This window comes from Epinephelus fuscoguttatus, linkage group LG7 (assembly GCF_011397635.1).
Source record: "Epinephelus fuscoguttatus linkage group LG7, E.fuscoguttatus.final_Chr_v1".
Lineage (NCBI taxonomy): Eukaryota > Metazoa > Chordata > Actinopteri > Perciformes > Serranidae > Epinephelus > Epinephelus fuscoguttatus.
Window position 1 is genome coordinate 35362933 of NC_064758.1, and position 12826 is coordinate 35375758.

Here is a 12826-nt window from a genome sequence, read left to right on the forward strand (position 1 = left end):
TACAGTAAATAATGTAGTAAGACAACATAACATATTAACACAATATAGTATGATATTGCAGAGCAGGGATACCAGGGGCCACTTTTGCAGAATTACAGGACGCCAGGGGCCAGTTAATAAACAAACATTAAACATATTCATCAATAATAAATGAACTGCCTGTTTTCAACCTTTCGACATTTGCTGTCATCACTCATCTTTGAAAAGATGCAAATCCAGTCGAAGCAGCACAGCACAGGTCAGGTGTACACAGAATTTGAGGATATTCGGGGCACAACATGGACCTGTGTTGGGGGTTTGTTTTTTGTAAACAAGCTCTATTTTGCTGCTTTTTTTAATGCACTCTGGCACCTTATTTACATTCAAAGTACATAAAATGTTAAAGCTACAGCTTTTTTTTTTAAAAAAAACCAACCAAACAAACAATGTCATTTTCTGAAAGTGACACTATATTCTGAGAGAAGTTCATTAAACAGAAACAAATCATATCTCTTCTCTTCCTACTGCCTCGAATGGCATTTGTGAGAGTCAGACAGTGGTACGGCAACAACACTGTTCACTGTTATAATCATTAAAAAGCAAAAGCAGCATGTGTATACATTCAGTAGGCTGTATCTTCAGTAGCTAGCTAGCTAACCCTATACTTTTCAGGGTTTGATTTTGGTTTTGGAACAGGGAAGAAACATCTTTTTCCAACCTCTCCAGGTAACGAGTATCATTAATACATGACGTGCCCCAGGCACAACATTTAGCTCCAAATCCACAAAACCAGCCTGAAAATGAAGGAAATCTCAGGCCTGATGCTATGTTATGATTGGCCAGTCTGTGTCCGGGGGCGGGACTTAGTGAAGGGTCAAGAGACAGGCCTTTATTTGTCAAAATGTGTTGCTACACCAGGCATGGGTTGAAGTTTTAGGGTATTTATGTAGCTGTATGGTATAATACAATGTGCTACAAACTGTACAGTATATTGTATGAGATGAGGTTTCCATGGAATATAGCCTACGGTTTATTATTATTATTATTATTATTATTATTATTATTATTATTATTTATCTTTTAAAAAAATAATTCTAACAATTGAGGCCCAATATTCTTCCACAGGACCCATAATTCCTTGCTGCTGCCCTGTCAGGCCTGTGTTACTGTGTCATGTTGGGTCCAGTCTGTCACCAAGGGCAGCACTGGACCAATGAAACACAGTGTATGTCTCCAGCTGGAGCTCCACACTGGAGACAGGCAGCGTCATACATGATGCTGAGAGAGAGACGGTTAGAATAAAACATCACTTTCAAGTTATGGGCCCACAGTACTGCACAGGTCCGCCTCCCTCCTCCCTCCCTCCTCTCCCTCCTCCCTCCTCCTCCTCTCTCTCCTCTCTCCGAATAAAACCGACGCTTTCCGCGAATGTGCGAGCTGCCTCCTTGCAAGCAGCCATAATTGGGATTATTCAGGAATAATTCGCCTAATCCAGCCGCGTTGTTTTTCTTTTTCTTTTTGCCTCCCCCCCCACCAGATCGTGATCTCGACAGCGCATGGCGACGTGAATCCCCCCGTGACATCGCTGGATTTGTCAGAAATGTATCTGTTCTGTCACGGAGGCTGTTTTTTGATTGTGGACTATTAAGATGTAGTCCACCTTCGCTGGACAGCAAAACAAAGACTGCATATTAACAGTTCAGGGTAAATACATCGCCTCTGTGTTTTTTTTTCTAATAGTGACTGAAAGATGGGAATAAGAGACGTATGGAGGCTGTTGTCTGTGTGGACTAATTGTTCTGGTGCCACTAGCCAATATACATGCCAAGACGATTCATTTAGGGGATGCGCGATCTTTTTTTTCCTCTCTAACGTTTGTGGGTGGGTTATTATAAGCATTGAAAATCTGACATCATTTGGATATATGTGAACAAGATATGTTTTTTTGATCGCGTCTGATTCCAGCCTCCTGGAAATCCATCTTCGACGTGATGCAACATAAAATCTGTTTTTCTCGGATGATATTCAGACACAAATGAACACATCCCCTCTGTGTGAGGCTGTAAAAGGGTGGCGGTGGATGCTTTTCCTTACATATCTCTTAAATGTGGCACGAGCCCTCCTCATCACCCCGGATTGTTTGATCAGCTGTTGATTATTATTAGATAGCCTCCGCCGCCGTCTTATGTTTGTTATATGTTGCCCAATTTGCCGATTTCTCCCCGCGATGGATTTATGCATAACAGGTGTTGTTTGAGCCCTCGAGAGCCCAGCACGAGCATGAGGCTTTATTATGTGTTTTTCTCTCCATTTGACAAACAGTGAAACAAAGCGACTGGGATCGTTTTTTTGTTTTTGCCTTGAGAGAAGAGCAGATCCACAAGAAAAAAAGATGAGGGGATGAAAGGTAGGTTATCATCTCTCTCTCCTCCTCACACACACACACACACACACACACACACACACAGCAGAGGTGATTTTGACACCTGTTCATCTGTTTTTTTCCCACTCCAGCCTGTGTTTCAGGCCTAGCTGACATGGCAGCCATCTAATCAGGTGAAATGATATTTGTCAAGGTGGCAGAGGGCTGTTATATGTGGGGAAAATAAGCCCACAGTAACAGCAGATCATATTGTGTTTCATGGCCTACATAGACAAGGCCCACCCAGACAAGCTCAGCTATGTTTTATTATCACCTCACGCCTATAAATGAGTGTTCACATGAGGCTGCGTCTCGATATTTGCCTTATTCTTATTGAATGTTCACGTTTTTAATCATGTCTTCCTTGCTTAAAACACTGAGGCCTGTATGATAATCACAGTGATAACTTCCTCCTCCTGTTGAGTTAAATTCACACACGTAGGCCTATACGGCGCAAAAAAACAAATGGCTGCCTGCTCTGCCATTATATTCTCATATTTGTTATGTGCTGTGAATGGTACAGATTACACCCTCTGCTCTTTGACTGACTGTCACGCACATGCACACGGCAGCAGCACAGAAAGCATAAAATGTTCTTTGCTCATTTACAACATCTCTGTTTGTTGGACATGCCCAGTGTTGGTTGTACTGTGTCTGCTCCATCCCCCCCTGTACACCCCCATGCATTCACTCAAACACCCACACTTGCACAAAGTATGTGAGCTGTTGTATCTTAGCAACGGGCAAGGTAATTACTGAGAGAGCCAAGGAGCTGGCATGCTGTAGAGCTGCTGATCTGATCCCAGCCTTAGAGAAACAGGAAGGCAAAGATTTCCACTGTGTTGCCCAACACAGCACTTCTGTATCCACGCTGTTAAATGTAAGTTTCCATTTAGCAGTCTTTTAGGGCTAACGAGCACGTCAGACATCTTGTTTTTCCATTCCTCAAAAATGTGTGTCTCTGTTCGCAGGTGGGGAGGTTGTGGACAAAGAGGAAAGATGAGTCTGTCATGTAGAAAAGATCCTCACGGCCTCTCCTTGTAAAGACGAGAGAGCCGCGGGAGACGACGGCTGTAGGAGGATCTGTAGTGTTTATAAAAGGGCCCCAACCAGGCAGGCTCTCACGGAAGGTGATAGAATGGCTAACCAGAGCTTTGCCATCGATGGCCCCGGCAGTTTGCTGGCTGTGCTGGCTTCGCAGAGCGGAATGGCGAGAGGCGGCAGCAGCAGCAGCAGCAGCAGTGACGGCAGCAGCAACAGTGGAGGAATCTCTGCCACAGATGTGTCTGCCTACTTTAAGCTGGTCTTCTTGGGTCTGATCATCTGTGTCAGCCTCGTAGGCAACCTCTTGGTCTCCCTGCTGGTCCTACGAGACAGGACACTTCACAAGGCTCCGTACTTCTTTCTCCTGGACCTGTGCCTGGCTGATGCAGTTCGCTCCGCCGCCTGCTTCCCCTTTGTGCTGGTTTCTGTCCACAACAGCTCGGCCTGGACTTACAGCGCCTTGAGTTGTAAAGTTGTGGCATTCATGGCTGTGCTCTTTTGTTTTCACGCTGCCTTCATGCTGTTTTGTGTGGCCGTCACCCGCTACCTTGCCATCGCCCACCACCGATTCTACGCCAAGCGCATGACCATCTGGACCTGTGCCGCCATCATTTGCATGGTGTGGACTCTGGCTGTCGCCATGGCGTTCCCACCCGTCTTCGATGTGGGGACATACAAGTTCATCCGTGATGAGGATCAGTGCATTTTTGAACACCGCTACCTGAAGACCAACGACACCCTGGGCTTCATGCTCATGCTGGCTGTGGTGGTCCTGGCCACCCACGGTTTCTACGCCAAGCTGCTGCTGTTTGAGTACAGGCACCGCAAGATGAAACCTGTCCAGCTGGTGCCAGCTATCAGCCAGAACTGGACCTTCCACGGTCCCGGGGCCACAGGTCAAGCCGCGGCTAATTGGATTGCAGGGTTCGGTCGTGGCCCCATGCCACCCACTCTGTTGGGCATCAGGCAAAATTTACACAATCAACACCGGCGGCTGCTCGGGATGGAAGAGGTGAGGTCAGAGCGGAGGCTGGGCAGGATGTTCTACACCATCACCCTGCTCTTCCTGGTCCTCTGGGCTCCTTACATCGTGGCGTGTTTCTGGAGGGTGTTCGTCAAGTCCTGCACCATCCCTCACAGGTACCTCTCCATCACGGTGTGGATGAGCTTCGCCCAAGCCGGAGTCAACCCCATCTTCTGTCTCCTGCTTAACGAGGACCTGAGGAAAGTGCTGAGAGCTCACCTGCCCACCTACTGGAGGACTAAACAACACCTGCCCCAGGATGAGGCCTACTGCATTATGTGATAAGATATGAGCGTAACGAAGAGAATGTTTCAGGTTTTAAAGAGAGAATAGGAGACTGGAAGTGATGTAACGCACCTTGGTTGTGTCTGTTTTGTTGTTTTGCACAACAAAATCAAATTTCTTGCCAACAAATGCAGGCACAATGCCATTTTATTAAGAATGTTGATATTTGAGTGGTGCAGAGGTTTGAGCAAGGCGACAGAGAAGCCCCGGTAACACTTTGTATTTCTGATGATGTACTGTATGATTAATAGGTAGGAAAGATCACAACAATCACCGCTCCAACTAAGTGTGACAGATGCCATTTTAAAAATAATGTTGCCTTATTTCAGTGGGACACGCCCCAGAGCTTTCAACTGAGAATGAGTTTGTGTGTCACATGAGGCACAGACAGACACACAGAGGGTTGAAATCCTTGAAGAAATGTGCTGCGGACTGTGAATAGAAAGTGTTGATCAGAGCGTTACTAACTCTGAAACACATCAAGGAACTCAAAAGGGTCTGAATGGATTGATAGACCACCCCGGACGCCTTTTCATGTAATTCAAAGGAGGACTGCAGAAATATCGAATGGACCCAATAACCTTGGATACATTTAAATAGCTGTTGTGAACCCAAGAAGCCCCTAACATGCTTGATTTTTTGGACTTGATTTAGGGCGTGTCAGGTTTCTTTGTATCATAAAAAAAAAAAATGCCTGTTTTCCTTTATTTGTAAACTATACATGTTAAGCAGATGACACTATTTTGAAATATGACTTGATTTCATATTGTACAGACTGTACAGGAATGTATATTCCTGCTTGTGTGTTTTTATATAGCATTTGTGTGTATGTGTGTGTGTGAGAGGTAGACAGAGGAAGACAGGAGGGAGGGAGGAAGATGAGAGAGAACTAACGATGATAGAATAGGTTCCAGTAATATTGAGTCAATATGAAAGCAGCCTCATCTTGGTGTCTCAAAATCATGCAAAATTGAGCAGTCGTCATATGGAAATGTATCCTTTAACTGGATTTCCGTAACTGAAAATGTAGTCTGATTTTTTCACTGTACAAGCAAATGTGAAGTGCAGATGGATTATGAAAAAGAGGGACAGAATAATTAGAAAACAACACTTTTGCATTGCAAACAGGCCGGAGGATTTAATGACTTGAATGATGATGTAAATTACGTCGTTGAAAAAAAAAAATCATTAGCAAATGAACATTTATTTGCAAATGATGATCTTGGGAATGTTTTTAAAGTACTGTTATGCTCTCACCAGAATACAAACAAATGAAGAAATGAAGTGGCACTTAATGTGAAGGAAACTTGAATGTTACCAGGCCGTCTTATATTCCCCACCCCGACATAAATGTCACCATTTGAGCGTCCTGGAGTAAGTTCAAAATCAAAGGCTGGATACGACCTTAGAGATGTTTTGGTGTGTGGAAACCGGCTTAGACTACATGAAGTTGTCTCTCCAAATTAAGATTCATGTAATACAAATGTCAGACCTACAGTATGTTAGGAATAGATATATTTGTGCAGTCAATTTTCTAAATGTGGACACTTGCACAGCATACTGTATTAGCATGCATTCCACTGCATTTCATAGATTCAAGACTGGGGATTACAACTTGTACAGATGTTGATATGGAAAGACGAAGTGAAACGGGAACTGAGGTCCATAATTTTTACGTCTGGCATTCCTTCGCGAGATGATATTCTGTAACTGTACAGTTTAACTGAGGTGGTTCTTTTGCCCACTCATCAATAAAGACTCTACTTTTGATGCATTCTGAGTTCTGGCCTGCCTGGATGTTGACACGGCTGGATCCCTGCGGAGAGCACCTAACAGGAAATAGACCACTTTACAGTACATGTAGCACAAATTACATCCTGTGTGCATTTGAGTTCCCGGGAAAAAAGGGTACGATTTGTGACAAATCAGTCTAGCTTTGTACACTTCACTGCATGAAATGAAAAAGTCGTCTTGACACTTTCCTCTCCACTGAACACTGACCAACAACCGCTGTAGAGTCAAAAGGATTTGTGATTTCTTGCTTAAGTGCCAACCTTTCAAATCTGTGGAGACAGGTGTATAAATATATATATATACACACACACACACACACACACACACACACACACACACACACAAAACCCCTGAGTTAGAGTGAATTAGAATTGTTATACAAGGCTTGAAGTGAACTATTGGGAACAAAACATAGTGGGTGGCTGTACTTAAATGGACAGTTTACTCCTAAATTGAAAATACATATTTGTCCTCTTACCCGTAGTGCTATTTATCAGGCTAGATTGTTTTGGTTTGAGTTGCTGAGTGTTGGAGATATCTGACAATATGTCTGCCTTCTCTCCAGCATAATGGAACTAGATGGCACTCAGCGTGTGGTGCCAAACAATTCATTTGAAAAACTCAACAGCAATGTCTCTTTCCAGAAATCATGACCTGGTTACTCAAGATAATCCACAGACCATGCTGTGAGCAGTTTCATGTAGGCACTATTTTCTTTCGACCGAACTACACCCGTAAACTGTATCACAGGGCAGAAGGAAGTGTGCATCTACTCATGGATGAGAGGCTTGTGCTCGTGACAGTGCGACATGTAAACATGGTGACGTCCTCGTTGGCTCAGCTGTAATGCTAGCTAGCTCAGTAGTGCTAGGTGAGCTAGCAGTAGATGCACGTTTCCTTCTGGCTATGATACAGTTGACAGGTGTAGTTTGGTAGAAAGATTATCTTGAGTAACCAGGTCATGATTTCTGGAAAGACACATTGCTGTTCACTAGAATAAGTTTTGACATCGTACATCTCTGCAAACCACAGATATGCAACATTTTTGTATCATATATGTAGCAGATATGTTGAAACTTTACGTTTTAATGCTATGGTTAACGTGGTTATGTTTAGGCTCAAAAAACGCTTCTGCAATATGTCGATAGAAAAAGACCCAGGTTTAGTGGCACAAACACCTCTGAAAAAAGCTACAATGTGGTGCCAATGAACAACCAGTTTTTTTTGCTCGGCAGCCATCTTGCCTTGGTGTCATGATATCCACCATCCCCTCCACTTTCCAATGTGAAAATCAGCTCATATACATGTAATGAGAACTAGTCTCTTTGGAAACACTCATATGATACTTATGAAACACACAAATATGATGTACCCATGGTTTGCAGAAATGCACAACATTGCTTGTGACATCTGGACTGGAGAGAAGGCAGACATCTCTACAGCTGAGATCTCAAACACTTCAAGTCACACCAAAACAATGCAGATTGATAATTAGCACTTCAGGTAAGAGGAAATGTATTTGTGATCTGGGGGTGAACTGTCCCTTTAAACCTTCCTGCAGCAAAACTGGTATGTAACTTCTGTTAATCGGCAGCCAGAATGGCTATCACTGAAAATTACAGGATAACAATAAATGTAGCACAAACAGAGAGTCCTAAATTGAAGAACATGACTAAGCAGTGCCATACAAAGTTATACAGCAATACCTATCTGAAGGTTGTTAGCATTAGCCACCATTACTGCTCATACCAGACCAAGTGAGGTTGTAGCAGCAAAACCTGTGACTGTACTGAACTGAGCAAGGATGCATTTTACATCTTATGGCTTTAACTTTTCACTTGTGAGAGGAAGAATGTGATTTCTCCTTTCAAAGGTTACCTAGCCTCACTTTAAACAAACAAGCAAAAAAATATATGTTGCCTCTCATGTAGGTCTGAGAGGACTCAAGCGTAAGCGTTAACATTTAGACCTAAAACTATACTGATACTGATTCTCCGAAGCAGAACCATGAAATGTGTTTTTACCACATCATACGACATAACAAAGAAGATTTGATACAACACAAATCCAGAAATGGTGGCTGTAAAATAATGTCAATAAAAATAACCGCTCCTCTGTGCGAGGCTTTTTCAAGCAGCTGCTGTGGAATCACTTGTGTAAACCGAGAAATGGGTTTAAGGCGGTATCCAATCGTTCAACGGACCAGAAAAACAAATTTCATTCCGTAAAACTCACATATGCTCGTGGTGCGATATCTGGATGAATAAATGGTAATTTTACAAGTATCCAGACTGCACTCTAACAGAGGAATAACAGCATCTGAAAACATGCCACTGCTGATAATAGAACACATTTTAAATGTTGTTAACGGTGAACTCCTCTGCATGATTAGGAACATAAATACGTCATGCGCTGAATCTCAAACAGATTCCACATGTACAACAAAACCTCATGCAACCAACCATACTGCATAATTATGCTTCTGACATTATGAAACAAAAGGGAAAGGTTGGGGATAAAATAATATTTCTCAGTCTCAATTAGGCCTGATTGAAATCCAGCCGTCGTATGATTATGTGTTCTCTCAATAAACAATAAGTCTATATTTTGAATTTGAATGAGAGATAATTTCCATTGTCTTTATTTGTGCGCTCAGACCCTGGCTGATGAAAGAGATGTTTCCATAGTGAGCAGCACCAACTGTGAGAACATCCCCTAAATAGTCCAGGTTTAACAGGTTGTATCCGACTGTGTCTCACCAGAACTGATGTTGAAGATTCATCTGAAGTGCTTATTTTTAGTTTTCTTCCCACTTCTCTCCAAGATACACCACAACAAAGGCTGTCTTACTCATTTGTGAGAACTTATCCTCGCCCACTGTATGTTCTGAAGATGCAGAGTTGTCCTATCAGAGCACTCGGGTTCACGCTGGAGGAGAAGTTTTGTGTTGCTCTCTTGGATAGAAATCCTTGTCTTTTTTTTTCATCTGCACCTTTCCTGCCTGTTTCAAACAAAGCCTCGCCCTGACCTTTCCTGACAGCAACCATTCATTGTGCTTTCACACCCACACAGCCACATTTATACGTCACAATACCCTCACCAACCTTGAGAGGAAAACAATCCGAACTCGCTGCATTTATGCATTTATCATTTAAAGGTATTTGAAGCTTTAAATGACAGATTCGTACTAGCACTGTGCCTCGCAGAGACTTTTCCCAACCTATTTCCAAAAATGTTTGTATCTTTTTCCAACACTGAGATGGTGCAAAAAGTGTCAAGACTGCCATGATACATTAGTCTGACAATGCAATACCACAGTGCATCATATTTGTAGCTTGAGTAGGCCTTAAAATCAGAAATTTCTACCTATGTAGGAGAGGGTTGGAAATTAACTTTTTTGTCCACCTGCCACTGTGATTGATGGATTCCAAAATCTACCAGCCGCCCAATAGATTACCATTGTTTTTTGGCTGGTGAGGGGCACAAATCTACAGTAGCAGCCACTTCCTATATTACCAACATTTGGCCGGTGGCTGGTGCTTATTTCCAACCCTGGTGTAGGACCTTGAATCTGCGTCTCAATAGTTCCCAAACTGGGGGTCAGCATCCGTCAAATGGTTCCAAGAAACATTTTAAGGCCCACCAGACACCTCTGCTAACCATTATGTGCATTTTTTTCCTTGTGAAATAGATTTTTAAATCTCTCCAGTCTCTAAAAATCCTTCAAATGAAACAAAATTGGAAAAGAAAATATCACTCCATGGTTGAACTGCTCACAACTCATATGCGCTCTAAGAGCATGAGGGCATGTTTATTTTAAGGGATCACAGTTTGAAAAGGTCAGGGTGCTCTGACCAACCTGACAGACTGTACAGTTCCTGCAACTCGCTGCACCGTAGTGATGTCAACATCAAGTACTATGAAATATTTGAACGAAAACCTCAATAATAATAATTTTGAGGTTTGATTGTTGGTGTTATAGCTGAGCAAGACTACTTGTTAAGTGGACAGGTCACCCTAAAGTCTCTCAGACTCCTCTGCTGAGCTGTAATGTTAGCTAGCTCAGTGTTGCTAGGTGAGCTAGCAGTAGATTCACCTTCCTTTTGCACAGTGATGCCATTGGCGGGTGTAGCCTAATTTGGTATAAAGAAAATAGTTCCACCACAGTTAATCTAGATTAATAGATAGCACTACAGGTAAGAAGAAAGATATGTGTTTTTGATTCAGTGAACTGTTCCTTCAACGACATGCACTCCTGCAGCAGCACTTTGGGGGAACATGCTCACAGTGACAATTCTAAAATGCTGACCTTTAGCAGGAATGTTTACCATGTTCTCCATCTTAGTTTAGCATGTTAGTGTCATAACAGTTGTTAATTAGCACTAAACACAAAGTACAGACGTGGGTGTGAATGTCATGTATTGGTTCATAAAGTCATAAGCTCTAGTTTTGCACAAATTTGAATTTTGACCTGATGTTTGGCCAGGATCACGCAAAACTACAAACATGAACCTCATGGCAGCACTGGAAGAAAGGTCAGGGGGTCAGTGCGATTCATCCTCTAGAGAATGCACATGTCTGTGTTTTAAAACCTCAGTGGCCTTTGTAACAATAACATTACAACATTTCCCTGACTGAAGATGCTCGAGGGCATTTTTATGAGTGTGATGCTTCTGCTAATTGGAGACACCGACCTGATAATTTAAACGGTGACAAACCTTGAATGAAATGAACTGTTGATTGTTAGGAGATAAAGAGGTGAGGAAAGTCAAATAAGGCGAAGCTCTGAGGTGGAGCAGGGTCAAACATTACTCATGCAGACAATAACTTCAACTGATTTTAGATATTTCTACAAAATTCTACAACCCTTTGGTGTATAAACATTTTACAAAGCCAATTAAATTAACTGGATGAAAAGTGAAGGGATCACCAAAGTCAGTTGGATTCATCCTCTGGGGAACATGCATGTCTGTAAAGAACTAGTCTCGCCAGCAGACAATCAGAGATCTCCACCTTCTGATAGTCTGGGGACACTCCTTTCTAAAGTGTGTTTAACACACCAGAGAAAACGGCCGGCAACAAAGCAACGCCTCTTGCATTTTTTAAAAGGACACGCCCTCCCGGAAATGTGCTCCCCCTTTTCTCGTCCACAAGGACACAAACAAACAGATCTTGAAAATGGATGCCGAGAGATTTAACTCCACAAGATTGTGGAAATGAAGGACCTACAGCGACTTTGTTTAAAACTTTTAACGCAGTCGGACTATGTTTACGAGCACAAGACTTCAGCGAGACACCGAAGGACCACCCTGCGGATTTACTATAGGTTCTGCAATGTAGGGAGTTTTTTTAAACTCTGAAATTGTATCCACCCATCTAAACACAAAATCAGGGAGAAAGTCATCAGTCTTTAGTTAAGCAAAGCGTCTAAAGACTGACTTGTGAGTCTAGTAAAGAACAGTCATACCACTTCAAGTCTTGAAATATTTAAGACTGAACCACAGTGGTGGACCACTCCAGGGTTTCTTCAGCCTAACAAGTTGGATTTAAGACATTTGTAATGCCACTGGAAAAGTAATTTACAACAAATTTTACAAAAAAACAAAACTAAAGAAAAAAACATTAATTGACATAAAATATGTAGAGTTAGGATTGCCTTGTACTCATTTCGGCCATGGCATGAAACCATAGTTACCTGTAAACAGCTCCATTTTGTTGGATTTGCCTTTCCCCATGTTGTCCAGGGTACAGTGACAGCTAGCTAGAAGACAGTGGATCCTCTGCTGTAAACATCCTAAGTGGAAGCAAAATATGAGTGTTGTTGGTTCTGCTATCCTGACCTGAGCAACATTAATGTGAGAGACATTCGGTCAGTTATCTAGGAAACATAAATGTTGCCAATTTGTTTGAGATTTTACAATGCAACATCAGAAAAAAAGATTCATAAGATCCTTATTTCCATGTGATAGCATTTTTAAGACTTAAAAAATTGGTTTAAAAAACTTTAATACCAATAAAGACCTTATTTTTAGATCAGTCGATTCAATACCTTTCAAGACTTCATTCAAAAGCACATACCCTGTGCACAGTGCTGTCAGTCCTCATAACTTGGTGCAGGTGATGACAGGAAACATCAAGTTGATAGCAGATAGCAGACCGCACACAGAGGGCTTAAGTGCTTCTTCTTTTAATTTAGTCTTCACTTTGAAATGCTACAAACAATGCCATTCTCCCATGGCTCCATCAGGTTTGTCGTAACATACAATGTTCTTGGGTGT

The 12826-nt window shown here is 42.3% G+C and overlaps 1 protein-coding gene across 2 annotated transcripts; it reads left to right on the top strand.

Moving 5' to 3' along the window:
• Positions 1 to 1140: 1140 nt before the first annotated feature.
• Positions 1141 to 6034, top strand: LOC125892145 (probable G-protein coupled receptor 173). 2 transcript variants are annotated; one of them, XM_049581935.1, is made up of 3 exons: positions 1141 to 1683; positions 2302 to 2386; positions 3373 to 6034. In XM_049581935.1, the coding sequence occupies exon 3, from the start codon at positions 3540 to 3542 to the stop codon at positions 4749 to 4751; it is 1212 nt and encodes a 403-aa protein (XP_049437892.1). In that variant the 5' UTR covers positions 1141 to 1683; positions 2302 to 2386; positions 3373 to 3539; the 3' UTR covers positions 4752 to 6034. The 2 variants fall into 2 exon arrangements, with proteins under 2 accessions (XP_049437892.1, XP_049437894.1); XM_049581937.1 differs by lacking the exons at positions 1141 to 1683; positions 2302 to 2386 and adding an exon at positions 2409 to 3281.
• The last annotated feature ends 6792 nt before the right edge of the window (positions 6035 to 12826 follow it).